The sequence below is a fragment of the Scyliorhinus torazame genome, chromosome 14 (assembly GCF_047496885.1).
Source record: "Scyliorhinus torazame isolate Kashiwa2021f chromosome 14, sScyTor2.1, whole genome shotgun sequence".
Taxonomy (NCBI): Eukaryota; Metazoa; Chordata; class Chondrichthyes; order Carcharhiniformes; family Scyliorhinidae; genus Scyliorhinus; species Scyliorhinus torazame.
Genome location: NC_092720.1, coordinates 101,233,499 through 101,259,083, shown reverse-complemented (window position 1 = coordinate 101,259,083; position 25,585 = coordinate 101,233,499). Strand labels below are relative to the sequence as shown.

At 49.9% G+C, this 25,585-nt stretch overlaps 1 protein-coding gene across 2 annotated transcripts in view; it reads right to left on the bottom strand.

Moving 5' to 3' along the window:
- Positions 1–1,871: 1,871 nt before the first annotated feature.
- LOC140389328 (tripartite motif-containing protein 42-like) overlaps positions 1,872–25,585 on the bottom strand; it is a 78,823-nt gene continuing 55,109 nt past the window's right edge. The window contains exons 5-6 of one of the 2 annotated variants that reach the window (XM_072473489.1): positions 20,812–20,881; positions 1,872–2,025 (exon numbers count right to left, since the gene is read on the bottom strand). In XM_072473489.1, coding sequence (XP_072329590.1) covers positions 1,913–2,025; positions 20,812–20,881 — 183 coding nt within the window. In that variant the 3' untranslated portion in view covers positions 1,872–1,912. The remainder of the gene's footprint in view (positions 2,026–20,811; positions 20,882–25,585) is intronic. The other variant, XM_072473490.1, reaches the window with a different exon arrangement.

Below are 25,585 nucleotides of genomic sequence, written 5' to 3'. Positions count from 1 at the left end.
AGCAATGTGCAAGCCGGCTCTACTTGGAAGCTCTGCATCTCCTTTCTGGCAAAGTCTCGAACCTGCATATATCTAAATATTTCCCTCTGCTCCAGCCCATACTTCGCTCCCAGCTCCTGCAATCCCGCAAAACGACCCCCAAGAAATAAATCTTTTAGTGTTCTAATTCATTTCTCCTCCCATCTCCGAAAATTTCCATCCCACTTCCCTGGCTCAAATGTACGGTTCCCCCAAATCGGCATTTCCCTTGACTCTGCCCCCAACCCAATGTGCTGTTAAAACTGCCTCCAAATTCTTAACAAAGCTATTACTTCCGGACTCCCTGAGTATCTCCCCGGGGCCGTCGGGAGCGGCGCTGTCGCTAGCGCCTTCAATCCCGACCCCCTACACAAACTCTCCTCAGTTCTGACCCATTGGGAGTCAAGCCCTCTGACCCAGCTCCGTACCTTCTCCACATTCGCCGCCCAGTAATAATACATCAGGTTCGGAAGACCCAAACCCCCTGCCTGCCTTCCTCTCTGTAGTAGCACCTTTTTAATTCTGGCCATCTTCCCGCCCCATATGAACGAGGTAATCATCCCTTCAACCTCTCTAAAAAATGCCTTTGGCAGGAAAATCGGCAGGCATTGAAAAATAAACAGCAATCGCGGCAGCACAATCATTTTAACCGCCTGTACCTGACCCACCAATGACAGAGGGAGACCATCCCAACTTGCCAGATCAGCTTTCACTCTCCCCACCAAATTAGAAATGTTGTACCTATGGAGCCCCCCACAATCTCGGGCAACCTGCACCCCCAGGCATCTAAGGTGAGTTCCTGCCTTACGGAATGGCAGCCCCCCATCCCTGCCCCCACCCCTGGCCGAGACATCACAAAATATTCACTCTTGTCTAGATTTAATTTGTACCCTGAGAAAGATCCGAAGCAGCTCTAGTATTCCTCTATTGTACGAACGCTTTTTAACTCCACAAGTAAACTGAAGTAAACTAGAAAGAAGTTACATCTATATAGCACCTTTCAGCACATTATATCACAAAGCCAATCTAGCTTGGTCACTATTATACTGTAGAAAACGTGGCACTCAATATGAACACAGGAAGGTGACTCAAACAGCAATGCAATATTGACCAAGCAATCTGTTCTTTAGTGGATGGTGCTTGAGGGATAAATATTCATAGAATCATCGAATCCCTACAGTGCAGAAGGTGGCCCCAGAATTGAACCCGGATCCCTGGCGATGTGAGGCAGCAGTGCTCACCACTGTGCCAACATGTTGTCTATTTAAAGGTAGAGGATCTTGGGATTCTACTTCAGAGGACAGGTTTGATGGAACATCTCACCCATGGATTGCACATCTGAAGTGTCGGTCTAGGATTAAGTGCTTTAGTCTCTGAAGTGAGACTTGAACCAATAATAATCAATACTCTTTATTAGTGTCACAAGTAGGCTTACATTAACACTGCAGTGGAGTTACTGTGAAACTCCCCTAGTTGCCACATTCCGGCTCCTGTTCGGGTGAGAATTCAGAATGTCAATTCACCTAACAAGCACGTCTTTTGGAAGGAAGGAAATCGGAGCACCCGGAGGAAACACCTGCAGACTCTGCACAGACAGTGACCCAAGCCAGGAATCGAACCTGGGTCCTGGTGCTGTGAAGCAACAGTGCTAACCACCACAACTTTCAGCTGCAAGAGTGTCAGCAATGAGCCATATCTGCGACCTGAAAATTAACAAGCTCAGATTGATACAATCTTTCAACGGCACACAACAGCTTGAATAAGATATCTCGAGGGCCATCTCTTTCATGTAATCAATAAAGATTGTTATGAACTGTAAAAGCTACAATACATAAAACCAAGCCAGTTAAAAATACTTTAAAACATCATTTATCCATCCATCGGTTTCATCTGATCAGCAATGAAATAGCTTTGGAGTTTTTTTTTTAATATCCGGTTTCTCTTCCTTGGGTGATTCAGTAAAGTAAGGACTGGTCCTCTTCCAACTTACATTTTCCTTGCAGATACCTGTCAAATTCAGGAAAATCAATATTGGCAACATGTTGTTTAGAAATATCTGCAGGATATGTAGAAGGTTCAGCATCAGTTCAATGTTTGTCAAATACTGGTACAAGTAAATACAAAGAGTGCAACAGCAATCTATATTATGAAAACAGTGGGCTGACATTTGTTAGCCTGAGGCTGTCCCGCCGGCAGGGGTAAAAGTGGGGCCGATCCCACTTTGCTGGATAGTAGGACCCGGGGTGACATTTTTCCAACTGTAGCCAATTAATAATAAAGTAATCTTTTATTGTCACAAGTATGAAGTTACTGTGAAAAGCCTCTAGTCGCCACATTCCGGCGCCTGTTTGGGTAAGCTGGTACAGGAATTGAACCCACGCTACTGGCCTTGTTCTGCATCACAAACCAGCTGTCTAGCCCACTGAGCTAAATTACGAGAGCATCGCCTAGACTACCATTCAATTGAGGACCTAATCCTGGCAGTCTGGTGGTATGTTATGTGGAGCACGGTCAGCACTGTTGTGGTGGGGGCAGCCATTGTTGCAAGAGGCTCCTGCCATAGACCATGCTAAGAATCTTCTGAGAAGCTGATAGGGTTTACAAGATTGATGATCTCCCATTGTAACAGCAGGCCCTTCCAACACCTTCACTGGCCATGTTGCTAACCCACCGACTAGCTGGGAAAATTCAGCCCTGTGTGTACTTCCTTTGCACCCATTAAATTCAATTGTCACCTTTTGATCCATCACAATTACCAGTCACACTTATAGATACGACTTCTGTATGCTCGGTGATTTATTTATAATGTGTTCCAACCCTTGACGGAAGCCATAAACCAAAATAACCAAATTTACTGAATTATCCCCAATGAAGAAATTACCAACAAGATTTCAATTTTTGTAACTTTTACTTTTAACACAAATCAGAACCAACCCCAGAAATACTTCAAATAAATAAAAAGGTAAATTTCATATCAAATAGTCAATGCAACAAAGATACATCTTGTAAGCATTCACATCGCTCTTTGTACACATATGGCACTATATAGTTACACATTTCCATAATATGATGTGTTTTTATTTATACAGGGTAGGTTAAGTGTCCTCTTTGATAACAGCTTTCACCTTTGGGTTTCACAAATATGACTATCATCAGAAAGGCACAATTCCATGAATCGTCTCTCCCTCCGGTCATGATATTCCTGATGCAGTAGCTTTCCAGAGTTCCTTTTCAATCGACCAACCTACAATACCCCATTCAGAGTCTGGCCATTTCTGGGAATACATCTTGTTCTTTAGTGCCTCCAAGCTATTCATGCAGCTTTCCGGATTTTAGACCTGTTAGCCAGCTTTCAAAGTCATCCAAGTGTTCCCATTTCTTTCCATTTTCCCATCTCTTCCCATTTTCTGCCAGACACAAAAACGGCCTCTTCCTGAGAGTTATTTCCTTCTCCTTCTCATAAGACTCATGTGTTCCTCTTTCTGTCTTTGTCTGCTTTCTCCTTCTGTCTGCATCTATGCGCAGATCATCTTCACCCTTCAGCTCCTCTACTTGTAGCTCTCCTTTGTGTATTTTAGCCACATGGCTTTTTTCTTGTTGATACTGCTCCAGGTCAAAGGGTGTCAGGTCACATGGTCCAGTATTTCTCATTATCCAAGAAATTTACAATTCAGCCGTTTACAATTGATGCAAACTCTTAATCTTTCTCAAACATTCTTAAAAGCAATTACAGATTCCGCAGGGCTTTTAAAGAAATTACAAATTTCTCAGTACTGCTTCCAGGTTAAAGGTCATCAAGATAGATAGATCGGTAGATAGAATGAATAAAATAAGATAAGATAGATAGTGTCAGACGAAGTCAGTCAATAACAGCGGCCAGAGTCCTCACCTGAGACTCATTAGTCCTCATTCACCTTTGTGAAAGTGTGGAAGAGAAGGAGAACAAACAGATTAAGACAGAAGAGGAGAGAATTATGGGCGCGATTCTCCGCTCCCGCGACTAAGTGCCCACGCCGTCATGAACGGCATCGAGGTTCACGACGGCGCGAAACGGCCCCGATCTCAACCGATTCAGGGCCCGAAAATGGGCTAGGATTGGGGCCGTGAGAAACTCGGGTGGGCGTGTCGCTAAAGCAGCATCGTCAGCGCGTGCCGGGCATTGCCGCTGCATAAAAGCGGCGCCACGTCATCCGCCGCCTAACTGGCATCACCCGCGCATGCACAGGTTGGCCGGCGCCAACCGGCGCCAACCCGTGCATGCGTGGTTGCCGTCCTCCCCGAGGCCGCCCCGCAAGAAGATGTCGGATGGATCTTGCGGGGCGGCGGAGGAAAGGAGGTTCTCCTTCAGAGAGGCCGGCCCGCCGATCGGTGGGCACCGATCGCGGGCCAGACCCCTTTTGAGTGCAACCCCGGTGAAAGAACCCCCCTCGCCCCCCCACAGGCCGCCCCCCCAGCGTTCCCGCGCTGTTCCCAACGGCAGTGACCAGGTGTGGATGGCGCCGGCGGGAAGCTGGCGTTTTGGGCAGGCCGCTCGGCCCATGCGGGCCGGAGAATAGCGGGTGTAGCGGAGAATCGCCATTTTGGGTGTCCCGGGCGATTCTCCGGCTGCGCCGCGCAGAACTCGACGGGGCCGTTCCCGCCGCTTGGGTGCATCGCGGGAGGGCGTCGGACCGGCGTCGCGGGAAAAAATGGCATGCCAGGCGATTCTCCAAACCGGCGCGGGAGCGGAGAATCGCGCCCGATAACAGTCAATGACAGAGAAAAAGAGGGGTGGAAATAAAAGCACTGACAATCCAAACCTTCCATTGCACTCCCATCATAAGAGTACGGAAGCTGTCGAGGTTAGTGTAGAACCCAGGTACTAACCCAAAGACGGCAGGGGATTCGCCATGTGGAGTGGCTAGGATCTCTCTGGCTTGGGATTCAGTGACGATCCTCGGTCTCAGGTGGGTGTCATACCAGTCGCAGCCACTGCCTCCCTGGTGGCACTGCTATTCAATAGAGTGACCAGCCTCTGGTCAGCAGCTCAAGGTGGGCTGCAATCCTGGAGAAGGCCCACTGCTCTCCATTAAGTGCCTGAATGATGCTTAATTTGATGGGCTTTCCCTAAAAGAAGTGAAGCAGGTCTCTCGCCCTCTGGCGAGACACCGGTTACCTCCAATTAATTCCGCCTTAGGTTTGTTATATATCTTCATCCAATTAAACCAAAGGCAGGATGTGATAGACATATTTAACTTCTAATATACATACTTCTAATATACATATAAAATAAATAACTGTTTCAAACCCACCTTTTAAAATAAAATCTCCTTTGCATCTGCTCTGAATTAAATTAAGATATGTATTTAGTATAGATGTAGCCAATTCTGAGTGAACCATCCAAGTAAAATGTTGGAAATATTGGGTGGGATTCTCTTGTTCCCCCAACTACGTGTGTCTTGGCAGCGCGCCGTTCGCTGGTGAAGGAATTCTCTACTCCTGCCACTTGTCATGTGAATTTCCCATGGAAGCCATCCCACGCAACTAGGTGGGGGTGTGCTGGCGGGAAAAGGGAATCCCAACAGCCGACAATTCCAGCCATTATGAAACTGGGACTAAAGGGGTAAAACTATGAGGGCATGTTGCGTAGGGTATACTTGTGCTTCCTTGAGTATAGAAAGTAAGGAGTGCTCTATTTCAAGTGTTTAAGGTGATTAAAGGATCTGGATGGGAAGATAGAAATAATCTATTTCCTCTTGCAGGAGAGTCCAGAAGGAGGGAATGTAATCTTAAAATGTGAGTTGGGCCATTCAGTGGTGGTCAGGAAACAGAACTTCACACTAAGGGCAGGGGAAAACTGGAACTGCCTTCCTCAAAATACTGTTGAGGCTAAGTCAATTGAAAATTTCAAAACCTTTCTTTCAGTCAAGGGTATTAAGGATTATGGAACAAAATTAGGAAAAAGGATTTGAGATGCCGGTCATCTATGATCTAATTTTATGGACGAACAGATTCAAATATCTGAATGGCTTCCTCCCCGTTCCTCTATTTTTAAAGAGGGCAAGCAGCATACATATGGCTGAATACAATGGCACATCACCCTCTGCTACCTTGCCTCTTGTTTATTTACAATTCTGAGCTATACATGAGTGGAAAGGCACTGAATAAATGCTACAAAAACCGTAGCTCAATTACCTTTAAGGTACAATGGTATAAGAAAATACCAAGTTGCATCTCGGGGAAACAATGTAGTAAAGGATTTAAGGCAGGGGTTCCCAGTCTGTGAACCAGGGACACCGGGGGGTCTGTGACACTGGCGGCTGCCATGTGACCGGCAAACGCTGGTTGCAACGCTTCGGATTTCAAAATATGGGGTGGGATTCTCCTCTACCCGGCGGGGCGGGTGGTCCCGGCGCCGAGGAGTGGTGTGAACCACTCCGGCGTCGGGCTGCCTGGAAGGTGCAGAATCCTCTGCACCTTCAGGGGCTAGGCCGGCGGCAGCGGCGTAGCACCACGCCAACCGGTGTGGGAGCGACTTGGTACCGCGCCAACCGGCGTCGAAGGGCCTCCGTCGGCCGGCGCGAGTTGGCGCATGCGTGGGAGCGCCAGCGTGTGCTGGCATCAACCCAGCGCATGTGCAGGGGGGTTCGTCTCCGCACCGGCCATGGCGGAGGTCCACAGCAGCCGGTGTGGAGGGAAAGAGTGCCCCCACGGCACAGGCCCGCCCGCAGATCGGTGGGTCCCGATCGCGGGCCAGGCCAACGTGCGGGCACCCCCCAGGGCCAGATCCCCCTGCGCTCCCCCGAGGACCCCGGAGACTGCCGCAGAGCCATGTCCCGCCGGTAAGTACCAGGTCTAATTTACGCCGGCGGGACCGGCCTAAAACGGGCGGCCACTCAGCCCATCGCGGGCCAGAGAATCGCCGGGGGGGGGCAGCTGCCAGCCGCGTGATTCCCGCCCCCGCCAAAACCCCGGCGCCGGAGAATTCGGCAGCCAGTGGGGGCGGGATTCACGCCACCCCCCGGCGATTCTCCGGCCCGTCGGGGGGTTGGAGAATCCCGCTCATTATTTGGAGATGCCGGCGTTGGACTGGGTTGGGCACAGTAAGAAGTTCACTCACCTGAAGCTAGTGATTCCAAATAAACCTGTTGGACTTTAACGTGGTGTTGTAAGACTTCTTATTGATTTCAAAATAAGCAGGGAAATAAAATACACCAATCAAACCAAGGCCTCATGGAGCAGTGGATGCTGATAGGATGAGAACTCAGCCTTTCAGCATTCAATGGTTTGAGAGGCCTTTGTTTGATTGGCCTATTTAATTATTTGATCTCACAGTGAAGAGCAATAGTGAGCTGGCAGGAGCAGGAGGCCAGAAGGAAATTGGAGTCAGAAGGTAGTGGTGGCAGTTCAGGCGGCCGCAGCTTAGGCAGCTTTAGGGGGAGGGAGGGGGAGGGGGAGGGGGTTGGGCTGGGCTGACAGAGCGAGCCATGGAGCTGAGGAGGGGATGGGGATTGGAACAGGCTTCGCAGAGGGCTCCTTCGGGCCAGAGCAGACCTTGGAACAAGAGAGAGAGGGGTGGGGGTGGTGAGTGTGTGAGAGAGAAGTGTGAATGTGTGTGTGTGAAAAGAGGGGGAGATGTGAGTGTACCTGAGGGAGAGTGACGTGCATGTGTCCGAGTATCAGCTTTCCAGCAGAATTCCTCCCATTCCAAATGACAAAGGATAAGACTTAATTTTTGTTAAATAAGGGACGTTTTTAGATTACTCACGCCTAGAGTGGGGACTACTTCCAGGGGTTAATGTTAAGGGGCTATGGGAGGGTATCTTGGCCAAGGGTTAATGTGATGGGGCCATGTAGCTGGCGAATGTATTTGTGACTGTGTGCCTCTTCCTAATTCCTAATATATGGATTGATATAGCGAGAAAAGACTTGTTTACATTTGATTTGTGTTCACACCTATTTTGCGGCAGAAAGGGGCAACGGAATTATGAGAATGCTTGGGGTTCCCCGATGCACTTAAAAGGTCACTTGGGGTTCCACGGCTCAAAATGTTTGGGAAACCCTGATTTTAGGGATGTTCCAATAGTTTATCTTCGAGTATTTGTAAAAAGATATTCCCCCGGACTTCTGGTGACGGCCATGAAGTGAGTGGTCATACAAAAAGTTGCTCCTGTCTGGGGATTTGGGTTTTGGCTCATTTTGTTGTTTAAAGGGTACTGTGCAGGTGAAAAAGTGATTTAGTTGAAGGGTTTGGAATCCTCCTCCAGAGTGGGATGTCTGCAGGCTACCACACGAGGAGTATGTTGAATTAAAGAGCTTTCCTTGGACTCAGAAGGCCCGCAAGTCGCAGGAGTAGAGAAAATGGCAGAGGTCTCTGTGTCATTGTTGCCTCCTCAGTGGACGACTGAGAGGTTGGTGGATTTTTTGCCTGAGGAATTTAGAAAGCAGAGGCTGGAGGTCATGGATGATCTGGAAAAAAGGACTGAGCCAATTCGGACAGTTCTGGACAGGGTGGAACAGCGATTGGAGGCTCAGAATTCAACGATCCAGAAGTTGGAGGAGAGAGCTTCGGATCATGATGATCGGATTGCCTCCTGGGAAGCAGAGGTGGAGGTGTTGACGGAAGTGCAGAAAACATTCAAGGTCAAGATCGATGACTTCGAGAATCGCTCCAGAAACCAAAATGTGAGGATCATCGGACTGCAGGAGGGTATAGAAGATTCGAAGGCCACAAACTATGTGGCAAGGATGTTCGGGCAGCTGGTTTGATAAGGGCCGACAATTACCGACCAACATTAGGAGACACCTGAACTTGGTGATATCGCCCTCGTCGGGGGCAAGCTGGAGGTAATCATCTCCATAGATGCAAGAAAGGGTTCGACCGGGTGGAGTGGAACTTCCTATTTGAGGAGCTGGGACGGTTTGGCTTTGGACCTATGTTCATGGCCAGCATGGTGGCACAGTTGTTAACACCGCTGCCTCAGTGCCAGGGACCCATGTTCAATTCTGGCCTTGGGTGACTGTCTGTGTGGAGTTTGCACTTTCTCCCTGTGTCTGCGTGAGTTTTTTCTGGATTCTCTAGTTTGCTCCCACAGTCCAAAGATGTGTAGATTAGGAGGATTGGCCATTGCCCTAAGTGTCCAAAAATGTGCAGGTTAAGTGGGGTTACGAAAATAGGGTGGGGGAATGGACTTTTTTCTTTTAGAGGGTCGGTGCAGACTCGATGGGCTGCATGGCCTCCTTCTGTACTATAGAGATTCTATGATTCTATCTCATCGATTAGGTTTTTGTACAGGGCCCCCACTGCGAGCGTTCGTACAAATACATTAAACTTGGGGTACTTTTGTGGGTAGGGGTACAAGGCAGGGATGTTCACTTGCCCCATTACTTTTTGCTTTGGCGATTGAGCTATTGGCTATCGTTCTTAGGACGTTAGCTGCTTTGAAGGGCATAGAGTGGGGATGTAGGGAGCATTGGGTGTCCCTTTACGAGGACAACTTGTTGTGTGTCACTGACCCTCTCTCTAATGTAGGAAAGGGGCATTTGGTTTCTTTTCAGGATATAGATTGAATGTGGGCAAGAGTGAGGTCATAGAATCATGGAATCCCTATCGTGCAGAAGGAGGCCATTCGGCCCATCAAGACTGCACCGGCCCTTGGAAAGAGCATCCTACCTAAGCTTAAGCCAATGCCTCCATCCTATCCCTGTAACCCAGTAACCCCACCTGTCCTTTATGGACACGTGGGGGCAATTTAGCATGCCCAATCCACCTAACCTGCGCATCTTTGGACTGTGGGAGGAAACTGGAGCACCTGGAGGAAACCCACGCAGACACTGGGAGAAAGTGCAAACTCACTCAGTCACCCGAGGCCGGAATTGAACCCAGGTCCCTGGAGCTGTGATGCAGCAGTGCTAACCAAAGTTTTCCCCATGCCGCCCTTAGTGTTTCCGGTGAACCCTCTGGGGAAGGAGGCTGATCCGGAGAGATTGCCTTTCAGCTGGCCAGGTCTAGTTTTAGATACCTGGGAATATGGGTGGCTCATGGTTGGGCCTTGCTGCACAAGTTGGACCTGGTCAGTCTGATAGAGGGGATGAAGGCAGATTTGAAAAGATGGGAGGCCCTCCCATTATCATTGGAGGGAAGGTCCAGACAGTTAAAATGAATGTCCTGCCAAGGTTCTTGTTTGTATTTCAGAGTCTTCCCATCTTTCTACCTCAGTAATCTTTGGGTGGGCTTAGAAAGCTGATCTCAACTTTTATGTGGGTAGGTAAGACTCCCTGGGTTCAGAGGGCATTCCTACAGTGAGATAGACAGTAGAGGGGGATCCTAATCTGATGGAGTGCTACGGGGCAGCAAGCATTGAGAAAGTGTTGGGGTGGATCGTGGATGCGGGATTGGTTTGGGGGAGGATGGAGGAGGCTTTGTGTACAGGGTTGAGTTTGAGGGCCTTAATGACTGCTTCTCTTCCATTCTCGCCGGCCAGGTACTGCACAAGCCCGGTGGTAACAGCTTCTTTGAGAATATGGAACCAATTTAGACAGCACTTTAAGTTGGAATCTATGTCGTTAGTGGCGCCTATCTATGGGAACCATAGATTGGTTCCGACAGGAATGGATTCATCGTACAGGGTCTAGGAGAGAGGGGATAGAGAGGTTTAGGGATTTGTTCATAGAGGGGAGGTTTGCGACACTGGAGGAGTTAGTTGAGAAGTTCCAGCTTCCAGGGTGGAATGGGTTTAGATATCTACATGTACGGAACTTTATTCAGAAGGAACTCTCTATATTTCCTCAGCTGTGTCCCCCTTCTCTAATGGTAGTGTCTTGGGATGAGATAGGGGAAGGTAGGATATCAGATATTTATGGGCAGTTGATGGAGAGAGAGAGGGCTTTGCTCAACGAGGTAAAGGGAAAATGGGAGGAAGAGTTGGATTGTGCATTTGAGGGTGCGTGTGGGGTGAGGCTTTACACAGGGTAAATTCTACCTCCTCATGTGCAAGTCTGAGCCTGATTCAGTTTCAAGTGGTGCATAGGGCGCATATGACTAGAGTTCTTTCCAGGGGTTGAGGATGGGTGCAGGCACTATTCAGGGAGGCTGGCGAACAACTCACATATGTTTTGGTCCTGCTACAAGTTGGTGGAGTTCTGGGCTTCCTTCTTTGAGACTATGTTGAACGTTTTGGGGGTTACGCTGGTGCCGTGCCCTTGGGTGGTGATCTTTGGGATATCGGACGAGCCAGGGTTGCAGGATGGGAAGAAGGCTTATGCCTTGGCCTTTGCCTCTCTGATAGCTCGGAGAAGGGTTCTGCTTGGGTAGAGGGCATCGAAGCCGCCTAGGACATCAACATGCTTTGGGGACCTGTCTGAATTTTTGCACCGAGAAAAAAATCATTCAGGACAAGCTTTTGCCATTTATTACCCCAAATGGCATGCAGCAAGTCTCCAGGCCAGCTGATCCTAAAAGCGAGTATCTTCATACCGAGCAATTATTACTTCAGGAACATAAAGGTTCAAAATTAATTTTTAAAAATTAATTCACAGCATGACAGCAGTGCTGGTTAGGCCAGCATTTGGTACTGGCCCCTATTTGCCCTTGAGAAGGTGATGGTTTAGCACTACTGCCTCACGGCACCAAGGACCCGGGTTCGATCCCAGCTCCGGGTCACTGTCTGTGTGGAGTTTGCGCATTTTCCCCATGTCTGCGTGGGTCTCACCCCCACAATTGAAAAGATGTGCAGGTTAGGTGGATTGCCTATGCTAAATTGCCCTTTAATTGGAAAAGAAAATTGGGTATTCTAAAGTTTAACAAAAAGAGAGAAGGTGATGGTGAGCTGCCTTCTTGAAGGTTGCAATCCGTGTGGCAAAAGGTAGGAAGGGAGAGTTCCAGGATTTTGATCCAGCAATAATGAAGGGACGGTGATCTATTTCAACGCCAGGATTATGTGAGACTTGGAGGTTTATCTCATACACCTGCTGTTTGTTCTTAAAATTGTAGGGATTACAGGTTGGCAAGGGGCTGTTGAAGTGGCATTAGCGAGTTTCTATAGATGGAGCACACTGCTGTCACTGTGCACTGTTGATGGACTGAATGGTGGGTGGGGTGTCAATCAAGCAGGCTGCTTTGACATCGAGGTTTTACAGCACAGAAAAAGGCCACATTGCTGGAGGAGGTGCTGACGACAGGGGGACTGGAGAAGGGAGTCGTATCGGCGGTTTACGGGGTATTTTGGAGGAGGAGAAGGCGCTGCTGGAAGGGATCAAGGCAAAGTGGGAGGAGGAGTTGGGAGAGGCTATGGAAGAGGGGTTCTGGTGTGAGGTGCTCCGGAGGGTGAACCCCTCCACCTCATGTGCGAGGTTGGGGTTGACGCAGCTGAAGGTGGTGTATAGAGCGCACCTTACAAGGCTGAGGATGAGCCGGCTCTTTGAGGGGTAGAATATGTGTGTGAACATTGCATGGGGGGCCCTGCAAACCACGTTCATATGTTTTGGTCCTGGCCAAAGCTGGAGGATTACTGGAAGGAGGATTTTAGGGTAATTTCTAAAGTGGTGCACGTGAAACTGGATAGTCACATTCGGGTGTCGGACCAGCCGGGATTGGAAACGGGTGCGGAGGCAGATGTTGTAGCCTGCGCCTCGTTGATCACCTGAAGGCAGATTCTCTTAGAATGGAGATCAACCTCTCCACCCTGTGCCCTGGCATAGCGGGGGGACCTGCTGGAATTCTTGACGCTTGAATAGGTCAAATTTGAACTGAGGGGAAGGATGGAAGGGTTCTACAATTCATGGGCTGATGCACTATCTTTTTAAAAAATATATATATTTATTAAAGTTTTTTAACACAATTTTTCTCCCTTACAAACAATAACCACCCCCCCCCCCCCCCACTCGTAACAAAAAAAAACCGAGAAATCACGCAGAGCAAGATATATAAATGGCAAAATGATATATTTACACAGCTTTGTACACTGGCCCTCACCCGTACGTGCCAGTTTCCCCAACCCTTCATGTTATCTCTTGCTCATCCACCCTCCCAGGCAGTCCCTCCTTTCACCCCCCCTCCCCCTTCCCAGGACTCCCCCCCCCCCTTCCCAGGACTCCCCCCTCCCCCCCCCCAGGACTCCCCCCCCCTCCCAGGACTCCCCCCCCCCCCAGGACTCCCCCCCCTCCCCCCCAAGGTTGCTGACCGACCTTCCTCTAACGCTCCGCGAGATAGTCTAGGAACGGTTGCCACCGCCTGTAGAACCCCTGCGCAGACCCTCTCAAGGCGAACTTAATCCTCTCCAACTTTATGAACCCAGCCATATCCTTTATCCAGGCGGCTGATGCACTATCAATTACGATGAGAGTAGAGTGTAATCGAGGCTTTATTACACAGAAATGTGTGGCCTCCTACAGCTGCTGCCGAAATGGCTGCAGTTTGGAGAGCCCACACATTTATACTCTGCCTACTGGGCGGAGCCAGCAGGTAGGGATCTACCCCCATGCCTGTAGTACAGGGGCCTTACCGTAATACCCCTCGTATGTGGTATATACAATACAACAGTGATGACTACCACATTCACCCCCTGTTAAAAAAGAGTCCAGCGGGGGTGGTGGAAAACTATTTACATTCAGGTGTTTAACATTTTAAGGAAAAGTTTACAAATTCACACGATCGGGCGCCTTGATCCGTTGTTGCGAGCGCTGCAGTTCTGGTGGCAATCTCGGCGTTGGTTCGGTTGTCGGTGACTCCGGGAGCGTGTCGACCTCATCTTCATCCCCGGGTGGTACCAAGGGTGGGACGGATCGTCCTGGAGCTAGGGCTGTGGTGGGTTCCGCTGGGAGGAGGGAGGATGGCGCCGGGGCAGAGGGGGTGGGGTGGGTACCCAGCTGGTGCCAGGTCCCTGAGGGAGATTGTGTCTTGACAGCTGTCAGGGTACGCTACATAGGCGTACTGCGGGTTCGCATGAAGTAGCTGTACCCTCTCAACCAACGGGTCTGCCTCGTGGAGCCACACGTGCTTGCAGAGGAGAACGGGTCCTGGAGCTGCCAGCCACATTGGGAGCGAAACCCCGGAGGTGAACTTCCTGGGGAAGGTGAAGAGACGTTCATGGGGTGTTTTGTTAGTCGCAGTGCAAAGGAGCGACCGAATGGAGTTAAGGGCGTCGGGGAGGACCTCCTGCCAGTGGGAGACTGGGTGATTTCTGGACCGCAGGGCCAGCTGGATGGCCTTCCAGACTGTCCCATTCTCCCGCTCCACCTGCCCGTTTCCCCGGGGGTTGTAGCTGGTCGTCCTGCTCGAGGCAGTGCCCCTGTTGAGTAAGTACTGGCACAGCTCATCGCTCATAAATGAGGATCGCTGTGGACGTAGGCAGGGAAACCAAACAGAGCGAAGATGGTGTTGAGGGCTTTGATGATGGTGGCAGACGTCATATCGGGGCATGGGACGGTGAAGGGGAATCTGGAATATTCGTCGACCACATTAAGAAAGTACGTGCTTCGGTGGGTGGAGGGGAGGGGCCCTTTGAAGTCCACGCTGAGGCGTTCAAAGGGGCGGGAGGCCTTCACCAGCTGCGCTCGATCTGGCCGGTAGAAGTGCGGTTTACACTCCGCGCAGACCTGGCAGTCTCTGGTGATAGCCCTGACTTCCTCGATGAAGTAGGGCAGATTGCGGGCCTTTATGAAGTGATAAAAGCGGGTGACCCCTGGGTGACAGAGATCGTCATGCAGGGTCCGGAGTCGGTCCACTTGTGCGCTGGCACAAGTACCTTGGGATAGGGCATCGGGGGGCTCGTGGAGCTTACCGGGGCGATACAAAATCTTATAATTGTAGCTGGAGAACTCGATCCTCCACCTCAAGATCTTATCATTTTTGATCTTATCCCGCTGTGTGTTGAACATGAAGGCAACCGACCGTTGGTCAGTGAGGAGAGTGAATCTCCTGCCGGCCAGGTAATGCCTCCAATGCCGCACAGCTTCAACGATATCTTGGGCCTCCTTTTCGATGGAGGTGTGCCGGATTTCAGAGGCATGGAGGGTGCAGGAAAAGAATGCCACCGGCCTGCCTGCCTTGTTGAGGGTGGCGGCTAGAGCGACGTCTGATGCATCGCTCTCGACTTGGGAGGAGAGCGTCTTGTCGACCGCGTGCATTGCGGCCTTGGTGATGTTGGCCTTGATACGGTTGAAGGCCTGGTGAGCCTCGGCCGTCAGGGGGAAAACGGTGGAGTGAATGAGTGGGCGGGCCTTGTCCGCATAGTTAGGGACCCACTGGACGTAGTATAAGAAGAAGCCCAGGTATTGTTTGAGGGCCTTGGGGCAGTGGGAAAGGGGGAGTTCCATGAGGGGGCGCATGCGATCAGGGTCGGGCCCTAGCACTCCGTTCTGGACCAAGGATGGCTAATCGGTTCGTGCTAAACAAGCACTTCTCCATATTGTAGGTTAGGTTGAGGAGTTTAGCGGTGTGGAGGAATTTGGAAATGTTAGCGTCGTGGTCCTGCTGGTCGTGGCCGCAGATGGTGACGTTATCCAGGTACGGGAAGGTGGCCCTCAGTCCATACCGGTCAACCATTTGGTCCATCTCCCATTGGAAGACCGAGACCCCGTTAGTGACACCAAAGGGAACCCTAAGGAAGTGGTAAAGGCAGCCATCCACTTCAAACAGGGTGTACGGGCTGTCCGCCTTGCAAATGGGGAGCTGGTGGTCGGCAGATTTCAGGTCCACTGTCGAGAAGACCCGGTAGTGTGCAATTTGCTTGACCATATCAGATATGCGTGGGAGGGGGTACACGTCGAGCTGTGTGTACCGATTGATGGTCTGACTGGAGTCAACGACCATCCTGTTTTTTTCTCCGGTTTTCACAATTGGTTTTCTCCAGGGGCTGTTGCTGGTCTCGATAATACCTTCCCGTAGCAGCCGTTGGACCTCAGACCTGATGAAGGTCCTGTCCTGGGCACTGTACTGTCTGCTCCTGGTGGCAACGGGTTTGCAATCCGGGGTGAGGTTTGCAAACAGAGAAGGCGGGTCGACCTTAAGAGTCGTGAGACCGCAGACAGTAAGGGGTGGTAGGGGCCCGCCAAATTTCAAGGTTAGGCTCTGGAGGTTGCACAGGAAGTCCAGGCCGAGTAGCAAGGCAGCGCAGAGGTCGGGGAGGACGTAGAGCCGGAAGCCGCTGAAGTCTATGCCCTGGATGGTGAGGCGGCAGTGCTTTCGCCCCCGGATCGCAACGGAGTGGAATCCAGAGGCCAGGGAGATTTTCTGGTCAATGGGGTGTACCGTGAGGGAGCAGTGCCTTACCGTATCGGGGTGGATGAAGCTCTCAGTGCTCCCGGAGTCCAGAAGGCAGGATATCTTGTGTCCGTCGACATTCACTGTCGTCGATGCGGTCGGGAGGTTTTGCGGTCGGGACTGGTCGATAGTGGTGGAGGCGAGACGTGGCTGGTCGGTGGAGGTTGCAGGCGATGAGCGGCCCGATGAGGTGGCCGACGAGCAGGGGTCCTGAGCCGGGAAAGATGGCGGCACCCACGGGCCGCACGTGTTGTGAGGCGAGCAAGATGGCGAGCAAGATGGCGGCGCCCACGGGCCGCACGTGTTGTGAGGCGAGCAAGATGGCGGCGCCCACGGGCCGCACGTGTTGTGAGGCGAGCAAGATGACGGTGCCCACGGGCCGCACGTAGTCTGAGGCGAGGAAGATGGCGGCATCCAAGGGTCGCACATGGGGTGTGCAGGGACAATAGCGGCGATCGAGCGGGCCTGGCACACAGCAGCGAAATGTACTTTCTTCCCACAGGCCTTGCAGAGCGCGCTCCACGACGGGCAGCGCTACCGGGGGTGTTTTGTCTGTCCGCAGAAGTAGCACTTGGGTCCCCCGGGGTTGGTTGGCTGCCGCACGGCGCAGGCCTGGGGTTGGCTGGGGGCGGTCGCTAATGGGGTCCATGATGGGGTGTTCGTTGGCGGGGTCTACGATGCCCAGGAGGGGTGGGCTGTGCGGTCGGGGGCATACACCTGTACATTGCGTGAGGCGACTGTGAGCGAGATCGCTAGTTTCTTGGTCGGCGCGAGGTTGAGGGTAGCCCCTTCTAAAAGGCGCTGGCGGATGTAGGCCGACCCTATGCCTGTAACGAATGCGTCTCTAACTAGCAGGTCAGAATGTTCAACAGCCGAAATGGCCTGGCAATCACAGTCTCTCACCAGGGCGTGCAGGGCACGCTAGAAATCTTCCACAGACACACCGGGGAGTTGATGCTGTGCGGACAGGAGGTGCCTGGCTTAGATTTTGTTAGTCTGCTGAGTGCCGTTCTCCTTCAGTAGCGCCATGGCCTCAGCGTAGGTCGGCGCGTCCTGGATGAGGGGAAAGATATCGGAGCTCAGCCGTGTGTAAAGGATCTGGAGCTTCTGTGCCTCTGAGGGTGGTTCTGTCGCAGATCCGATGTATGCTTCAAAGCAAGCTAGCCAATGAGCGAAGGCCGACTTTGCGTTGTCTGTTTGAGGATGCAGCTGCAGGCGATCAGGCTTGATGCGGAGATCCATCATTATAAAATCTCTGCATAATAAATTGATGCACTATCAATTACGACGAGACGAGAGTAGAGTGTAATCGAGGCTTTATTACACAGAGATGTGTAGCCTCCTGCAGCTGCTGCCGAAATGGCTGAAGCTCGGAAAGCCCACACATTTATACTCCGCCTACTGGGCGGAGCCAGCAGGCAGTGATCTACCCCTGTACCTGTAGTACTAGGCCTTACTGTAATACCCCTCATATGCAGTATATACAATACAACAGTGGTGACTACCACATGGGCGTTATTCATTATGCACTTTTGAGAATTCGATTACATCGAACATTAGGGGTGTGTGCTGGGAGGGTTGGGGGGAGGGGGACTGTATGTGTTAATGGTAACTATGGTGATTCCTGATTCCTTTTTGTCATTTGTTTATGTTAACATGCGGGCTAATGTTTGTGGTTTGGTGGGAGGATGGGATTGCTGTTATTGATATGGGGAGTGACATTACATTCGTAACTGATTGTTGTTTATTGTTGGGTGTAAATTTGGGAGAAAATGTGAAAAAGGAGGAGAATAAAAATATTTTTAAAAATAAATAAATAACCTCCCTGCTCTTTTATTCTATGGAATATATGGTTAATATTATCTACCTGTCCCGCTGTCTTCAGGGATCTATGGACAGAAATACCTGATCTTCTGTACTTCTTACGGTCCTACCATTCATCGTAGATTCCCTTGCCTTGTTCGTCCTCCCAAAATGCATTACCTCACACTTTTCAGGATTAAATTCCATTTGCCATTGTTCTGCCCATCTGACCAGCCCATCTACATCATCCTGCAATCTAAGGGTTTCCTCCTCATTATTTACCACACCACCACATTTTGTGTTATTTACAAACTTACTGATTATACATCCTACATTGCCGTCCAGATTATTAATGTGCACTACAAAAAGCAAGGGACCCAGCACTGATCCTTGCAGAACACCATTGGACATAGGCTTCCAGTCACTAAACTCCTTAAACATCACCTTCTGCCACAAAGCCAATTTTGGTGCCAAATTGCCCTGGATGCCATGGGCTCTTACCTTGTACCCATGTGAGATTGGCTTGTCAGAAGCCTTACTGAAGGTCATGGTGACTGCATCAACTGCACTACCCTCATTTACACAGCTAGTCACCTCCTTTGGTTTTCCTTTGACAAAGTCATGCTAACTATTCTTGATTAATCCTTGCCTCCCCAATTGGAGATTAATTCTGCCCCTCCGAATCTATTCCAATAAAGACCTTTTAAATGAATGCCCTGATTTGGGGGTTTGTGTGGGTGGGGAAATCCCCACGGGTAAAAAAAATGCTGCAGGAATGGGACGGGGGGGACGGGGGATGGGGGGGGGGGGGGGGGGGGGGGCTGGCCTTGCCAAATTTAATGAACAATTACTGGGCAGCGAATATAGCCATGGTTAGGAAGTGGGCAGGGGGTAGGGGTAGGCGTGGGACCAGATGGGGGCAGCCTCGTGTAAGGACATTTTAGGGGAACTGTTGATGGCATCTCTGCCATTCTCGCTGGCCAGATTGTCCAAGAGCCCAGTGGTGGTGGGTCGCTGAGGGTGTGGGGACAGCTGCGCTGTATCTGGGGTTGGAGAGTGTCTTGGTCTGGGTACCGATTTGTGGGAATCATAGATTTGCAGAGGGGGGTTGGACACAGGGTTGTGGGGGTGTCAGCAAGTGGAGATCAAACAGCTTGGGGAGCAGCTTTGCGAGCCTAGAAGAATTGGAAGAGGAGTACGAGTTGCTCAGCGGGAATGGGTTCCGGTACTTACAGGTACGGGATTATGTTAAGAAGCAGGTGTCATCCTTTCCCGACCCGCTGCCCCCGGGGCTGCAGGACAAGGTGGTGTCGAAAACAGGGGTTTTCTAAGGAATTAATGGATTGGGAGAGAGCCCTGGTAAGAGATGTTAAACGGAAGTGGGAAGAAGAGCTGGGCAGGGAGGTGGAGGCCGGATTATGGGAGGAGGCTCTGAGGAGAGTGAACACATCCTCTTCGTGTGCTAGGCGTAGCCATATTCAATTCAAAGTGGTTCATAGGGCGCATATGACGGTGGCCAGGATGAGCAGGTTCCTTGAGGGGATGAAGGACATGTGTGGGTGGGTGTGTGGGGGGGCCCGCGAACCATGTCTACATGTTTTGGGCTTGTCCGAAGCTGGAGGGATTCTGGCATGGGGGATCGGTGACGTTATGTCCCAGGTGCTGAAGCTGAAGGTTGCCCGGAGTCCAGAAGTGGTGATTTTCGAAGTGTAGGAGGACCTGGGAGTCCAGGTGACAAGGGAGGCCAACGTCTTGGCCTTTGCCTCCCTGGTATCCTGGAGACGGATTTTGCTGGAGTGGAGGGACTTGGGGGCGCCGAAGCCGGAGGTGTGTGTGTGGGTGAGTGACCTCGTGGAATTCCTTAATCTGGAAAACATTAAAGAGGGCCTGTGGGGGGGGGAGGGGGGTTGTCCGGAGATGGGGGCGGGGGGGGGGGGGGGGTTGTCCGGAGATGGAAGCCGTTTATTGACTTCTTCAAGGGTAGTTGAGACATCACTGTGTGGGGGGAAGGGGGGGATTATACTGGGTAAAAACAGGGAGGCAGGAGAGGAATGGCAGAGAAGGTGGGGTGTTATTTAGTTGTGTGAGCCTTCCTGTTTGTTCTTTTTTTAATGTTATATATATCTTAATAAAAATATTTATTTAAAAAAAAGAATCTCAAAAAAGAATCTATCCCAATAGTTTCCCTACCACTGATGTTAGACTCACTGGCCTGTAATTTTGTGTTTTTTCCTTATCATCCTTCTTGGACAATGGTACTATATTAGCTGTCCTCTAGTCTTCTGCACCTCTCCTGTGGCCACAAAAGGTTTGAAAATTGTCAGAGAATCTGCAATCTCCTCCCTCACCTCCCTCAGCAGCCTGGGATACATTTCATCTGGCCCTGGGGATTTGTCCACTTTTAAACCTGCAAAAAACATTTTTTAGCTCCTCCCTCTGTGTTAAATTTGTTCTGGATGGTATTGCGCTGAACTCATCCAGCAAGTGCAAAGTATTCTAACCCATTCCAGACTTCTACCTTGCAGATGGTGGAAAGACTTTGGGGAGTCCAAAGATGAGCCACCGGCTGCAGAATTCCCAGCCACTGACTTGCTTGTGTAACCACAATATGTATTTATCATGCCTTGGCAAAGATTGGGAGGGGACATACGGAAATAAATGTCACTAAAAATGAAGTGAAAGAAAACCCAAGGAAGTGGCATAAAATGTAGTCAGTGGCCTTATAACTGAGTTTTACAGCACCCTCCTACCTTGGAAACATTCTGTGTCCTTTTGAGCGGGATTCCCCTTTCCATAAGACCTCTGTGCCAGGTTTAACACCTGAAAACAAAGGCAGGAGCAGATGTTCTTGTTATTGCAGACATTCTGTCTTCGAGATTGAACAGGAGCAGAGAGGAAGGGAGAGAGGAAGGGATGGAGGCAGAGAGATAGCAGTGGCTATGAGCAGTAGGGAAAAGACTGTTTGTGTTTGCTACCAGGCAGAATGCTGGTGGAAGCAGGTTGAGGAAAGGAAACTGGCAAGAGTTTGAGAACTCTGAATGATTTATCATGGCATGGCCACGGGGGGTAGGGGAGGAATTATCGAGTGAGCAGTGCTTCTGAAGGTCAGTTTGGGATTTCAGAAGAAATGGGAAAGGGACATTTGACAAAGAAAGGGGGAGAAAAAAAGCACATTGGAAGCTGTGAGTAACTTTGGAATGGGTCCTGTATTTCTGCGAAGTAACATATAAATGCAGTGTGGGGCTATCGATTATGTTAAGAAACTACTACGAGTTCAGTGTATTAGTTACGAAAGAGAAAATGCTGGAAAATGGCAGCATCTGTAGGGAGAGAAAAGAGCTAATGTTTCGAGTCCAATAACCCTTTGTCAAACCTAACAGTCAGAGAATGTGGGGAATATGTATACTGTGGAGTGAGAATGAAAGATGATTCATAGCCACAGAAACCCAGGGAAACGGGGTGCTAATAGCCACAGAAACCAAGGGGAAAGAGTGCTAATGGCAGTCTCCAGAGAGAACAAAAGGTGTGAGAGGCCAAACAGCAGAGACACTAACATCAGAGGGTAAACTGTGACAGATGTAGATGTGGGGGAGGGGAAGGGGGAAGCAAAGAGGAGAATGGGTAAGGAAAGGTGGATAAGATTGGGGGCAGGTTTAAATATATATTAAGAAAGACAAGAAAGAAAGAAATGGTAAGAGATAGTTGAAATGAAATGGGATGAAAACAAATGGGTCGAGGTGGTTGAGAGCTAATCACCTGAAATTGTTGAATTCGATGTTGAGACCGGAAGGCTTTAGTGTGCCTAACCGGAAGATGAGATGTTGTTCCTCCAGTTTGCGTTGAGCTTCACTGGAACATTGCAGAAGGCCAAGGAGAGACATGTGGGCATGGGAGCAGGGTTTTTTGTTAAAATGGCAAGCAGCAGGAAGGTCCAGGTCCTGAATGCGCACAGACCGAAGGTGCTCAGCAAAACGAAGGTGCTATGAAGGGTGAATGCCTCAACCTCATGTTCAAAGTTGGGGCTGATACAACTGACGGTCATGTATAGGGCGCAGGCCAAGGAGACACAGCCTGAGTGAGACACATCCAGAGTGGGAATTGGAACTTGGTAATTTGGTGCAGTGAGGTAATTCGGTGCAGAGTGGGAGAAGGTGCTTTTCCCCTACCGTTTTGTTCTCTTTCTTGTGGCCTGTAACTGTTAATATGCAGGGAGAGATCCAGAGAGCATTGTGGGAAGGTAAGTGATTTTTATTACCTTTTCAAATTGTGTGTGTGTGGGGGGGGGGGGGGGGGGACTGAAGTGACATCACAGTAAAGCTGTGACCTGATTGGCTGGTTGGGAATCTACACTAAATTTAAAAATTAAAAATTGTTAAACTACTTAATTATAATTACTTAATTATAATTTAGAGGGGTATCTAAGCCAGAGAGCGGAGAGTACTGTATTTAGCTTTCACATTTATAATAGAAATCTAGTGCTAGGAAACATATTGTTAACAGTAACTTTTTAAAATTTACTAATTAATTAACGCAATGTCAATTAGAGGGATGCAGTGCTCTGACTGTGAGATGTGGCAGGTCCGGGAGGCTTCCAGCGTCCCGGATGGCTTCATTTGCAGAAAGTGCACCCAACTGGAGCTCCTCACTGACTGCATGGTTCAGTTGGAGCAGCAGTTGGATGCACTTAGGAGCATGCAGGTGGCGGAAAGCGTCATAGATAGCAGTTGTATATGTGTGGTCACACCCAAGGTGCAGGCAGAGAAATGGGTGACCACCACAAAGGGCAGACAGTCAGTGCAGGAATCCCCTGTGGTTGTCCCCCTGTTGAACAGGTATACCCCTTTGGATATTGTCAGGGGGATAGTCTATCAGGGGGAAACAGCAGCAGCCAGAGCAGTGGCACCAAGGCTGTCTCTGATGTTCAGCAGGGAGGGTCAAAGCGCAGAAGAGCAATAGTAATAGGGGACTCTATAGTCAGGGGCACAGATAGGCGCTTCTGTGGACGTGAAAGAGACTCCAGGACGGCATGTTGCCTCCCTGGTGCCAGGGTCTAGGATGGCTCAGAACAGGTAGCGGGCATCCTGAAGGGGGAGGGAAAACAGGCAGAGGTTGTTGTACATATTGGTACTAACGACATAGGCAGGAAGGGGCATAAGGTCCTGCAGCAGGAGTTCAGGGAGCTAGGCAGAAAGTTAAAAGACAGGACCTCGAGGGTTGTAATCTCGGGATTACTCCCTGTGCCATGTGCCAGTGAGGCTAGAAATAGGAAGATAGAGCAGTAAACATGTGGCTAAACAGCTGGTGTAGGAGGGAGGGTTTCCGTTATCTGGACCACTGGGAGCTCTTCTGGGGCAGGTGTGACCTGTATAAGAAGAACGGGTTGAATCTAAACTGGAGAGGCATAAATATCCTGGCTGCAAGGTTTGCTAGTGTCACACGGGAGGGGGGTGGGTACCGGAGCAATAGGTCAGAAGGTGAAAGCATTGAGGGAGAACTAGGGAATAGGGCCAGTATGGCTCTGAGGAAGAGCAGACAGGGAGATGTTGCTGAAAACAGCGGATCTGGTGGCCTGAAGTGCATATGTTTTAATGCAAGAAGTATTACAGGTAAGGCAGATGAACTTAGAGCTTGGATAAGTACTTGGAACTATGATGTTGTTGCCTTTACAGAGACCTGGTTGAGGGAAGGACAGGATTGGCAGCTAAACGTTCCAGGATTTAGATGTTTCAGGCGGGATAGAGGGGGATGTAAAAGGGGTGGCGGAGTTGCACTACTGGTTAGGGGGAATATCACAGCTGTTCTATGGGAGGACACCTCAGAGAGCAGCGAGGCTATATGGGTAGAGATCAGGGATAAGATATGTGAAGAGATCAGGAATAAGAAGGGTGCAGTCACAATGTTGGGCATTTACTACAGGCCTCCCAACAGCCAACGGGAGATAGAGGAGCAGATAGGTAGACAGATTTTGCAAACGATTAAAAACAACAGGGTTGTGGTGATGGGAGACTTCAACTTCCCCAATATTGACTGAGACTCACTTAGTGCTAGGGGATTAGACGGGGCAGAGTTTGTAAGAAGCATCCAGGGGTGTTTCTTAAAACAATATGTGGATAGTCCAACTAGGGAAGAGGCTGTACTGGACCTGGTATTGGGGAATGAGCTCAGCCAGGTGGTAGAAGTTTCAGTAGGGGAGCATTTCGGGAACTGTGACCATAATTCAGTAAGTTTTAAAGTGCTGGTGGACAAGGATAAGAGTGGTCCTAGGGTGAATGTACTAAATTGGGGAAGGCTAATTATAACAATATTAGGCAGGAACTGAAGAACCTAGATTGGGGGCGGATGTTTGAGGGTAAATAAACATCTGACATGTGGGAGGCTTTCAAATGTAAATTGAAAGGAATTCAGGACCGGCATGTTCCTGTGCGGAAGGAGGATAAATACGGCAAATTTTGGGAACCTTGGATAACGAGAGATATTGTAGACGTCGTCAAAAAGAAAAAGGAGGCATTTGTCAGGGCTAGAAGGCTGGGAACAGACGAAGCCTGTGAGGAATATAAGGAAAGTAGGAAGGAACTTAAGCAAGGAGTCAGGAGGGATAGAAGGGGTCACGAAAAGTCATTGGTAAATAGGGTTAAGGAAAATCCCAAGGCTTTCTACACATACACAAAAAGCAAGAGGGTAGCCAGGGAAAGGGTTGGCCCACTGAAGGATAGGCAAGGGAATCTATGTGTGGAGCCAGAGGAAATGGGCGAGGTACTAAATGAATACTTTGCATCAGTATTCACCAAAGAGAATGAATTGATGGATGTTGAGTCTGGAGAAGGGTGTGAAGATAGCCAGGGTCACATTGAGATCCAAAAAGACGAGGTGTTGGGTGTCTTGAAAAATATTAAGATAGATAAGTCCCCAGGGTCTGATGGAATCTACCCCAGAATACTGAAGGAGGCTGGAGAGGAAACTGCTGAGGCCTTGTCAGAAATCTTTGGATCCTCACTGTCTTCAGGTGATGTCCCGGAGGACTGGAGAATAGCCAATGTTGTTCCTGTGTTTAAGAAGGGTAGCAAGGATAATCCAGGGAACTACAGGCCAGACAGCCTTACATCAGTGGTAGGGAAATTACTGGAGAGAATTCTTCGAGACAGGATCTACTCCCATTTGGAAGCTAATGGATGTATTAGCGAGAGGCAGCATGGTTTTGTGAAGGGGAGGTCGTGTCTCACTAACTTGATAGAGTTTTTCGAAGAGGTCACAAAGATGATTGATGCAGGTAGGGCAGTGGATAGTGTCTATATGGACTTCAGTAAGGCCTTTGACAAGGTCCCTCATGGTAGACTGGCACAAAAGGTGAAGTCACAAGGGATCAGGGGTGAGTTGGCAAGATGGATACAGAACTGGCTAGGTCATAGAAGCAGAGAGTAGCAATGGAAGGGTGCTTTTCTGATTGGAGGGCTGTGACTAGTGATGTTCCACAGGGATCAGTGCTGGGACCTTTGCTGTTCGTAGTATATATAAATGATTTGGAGG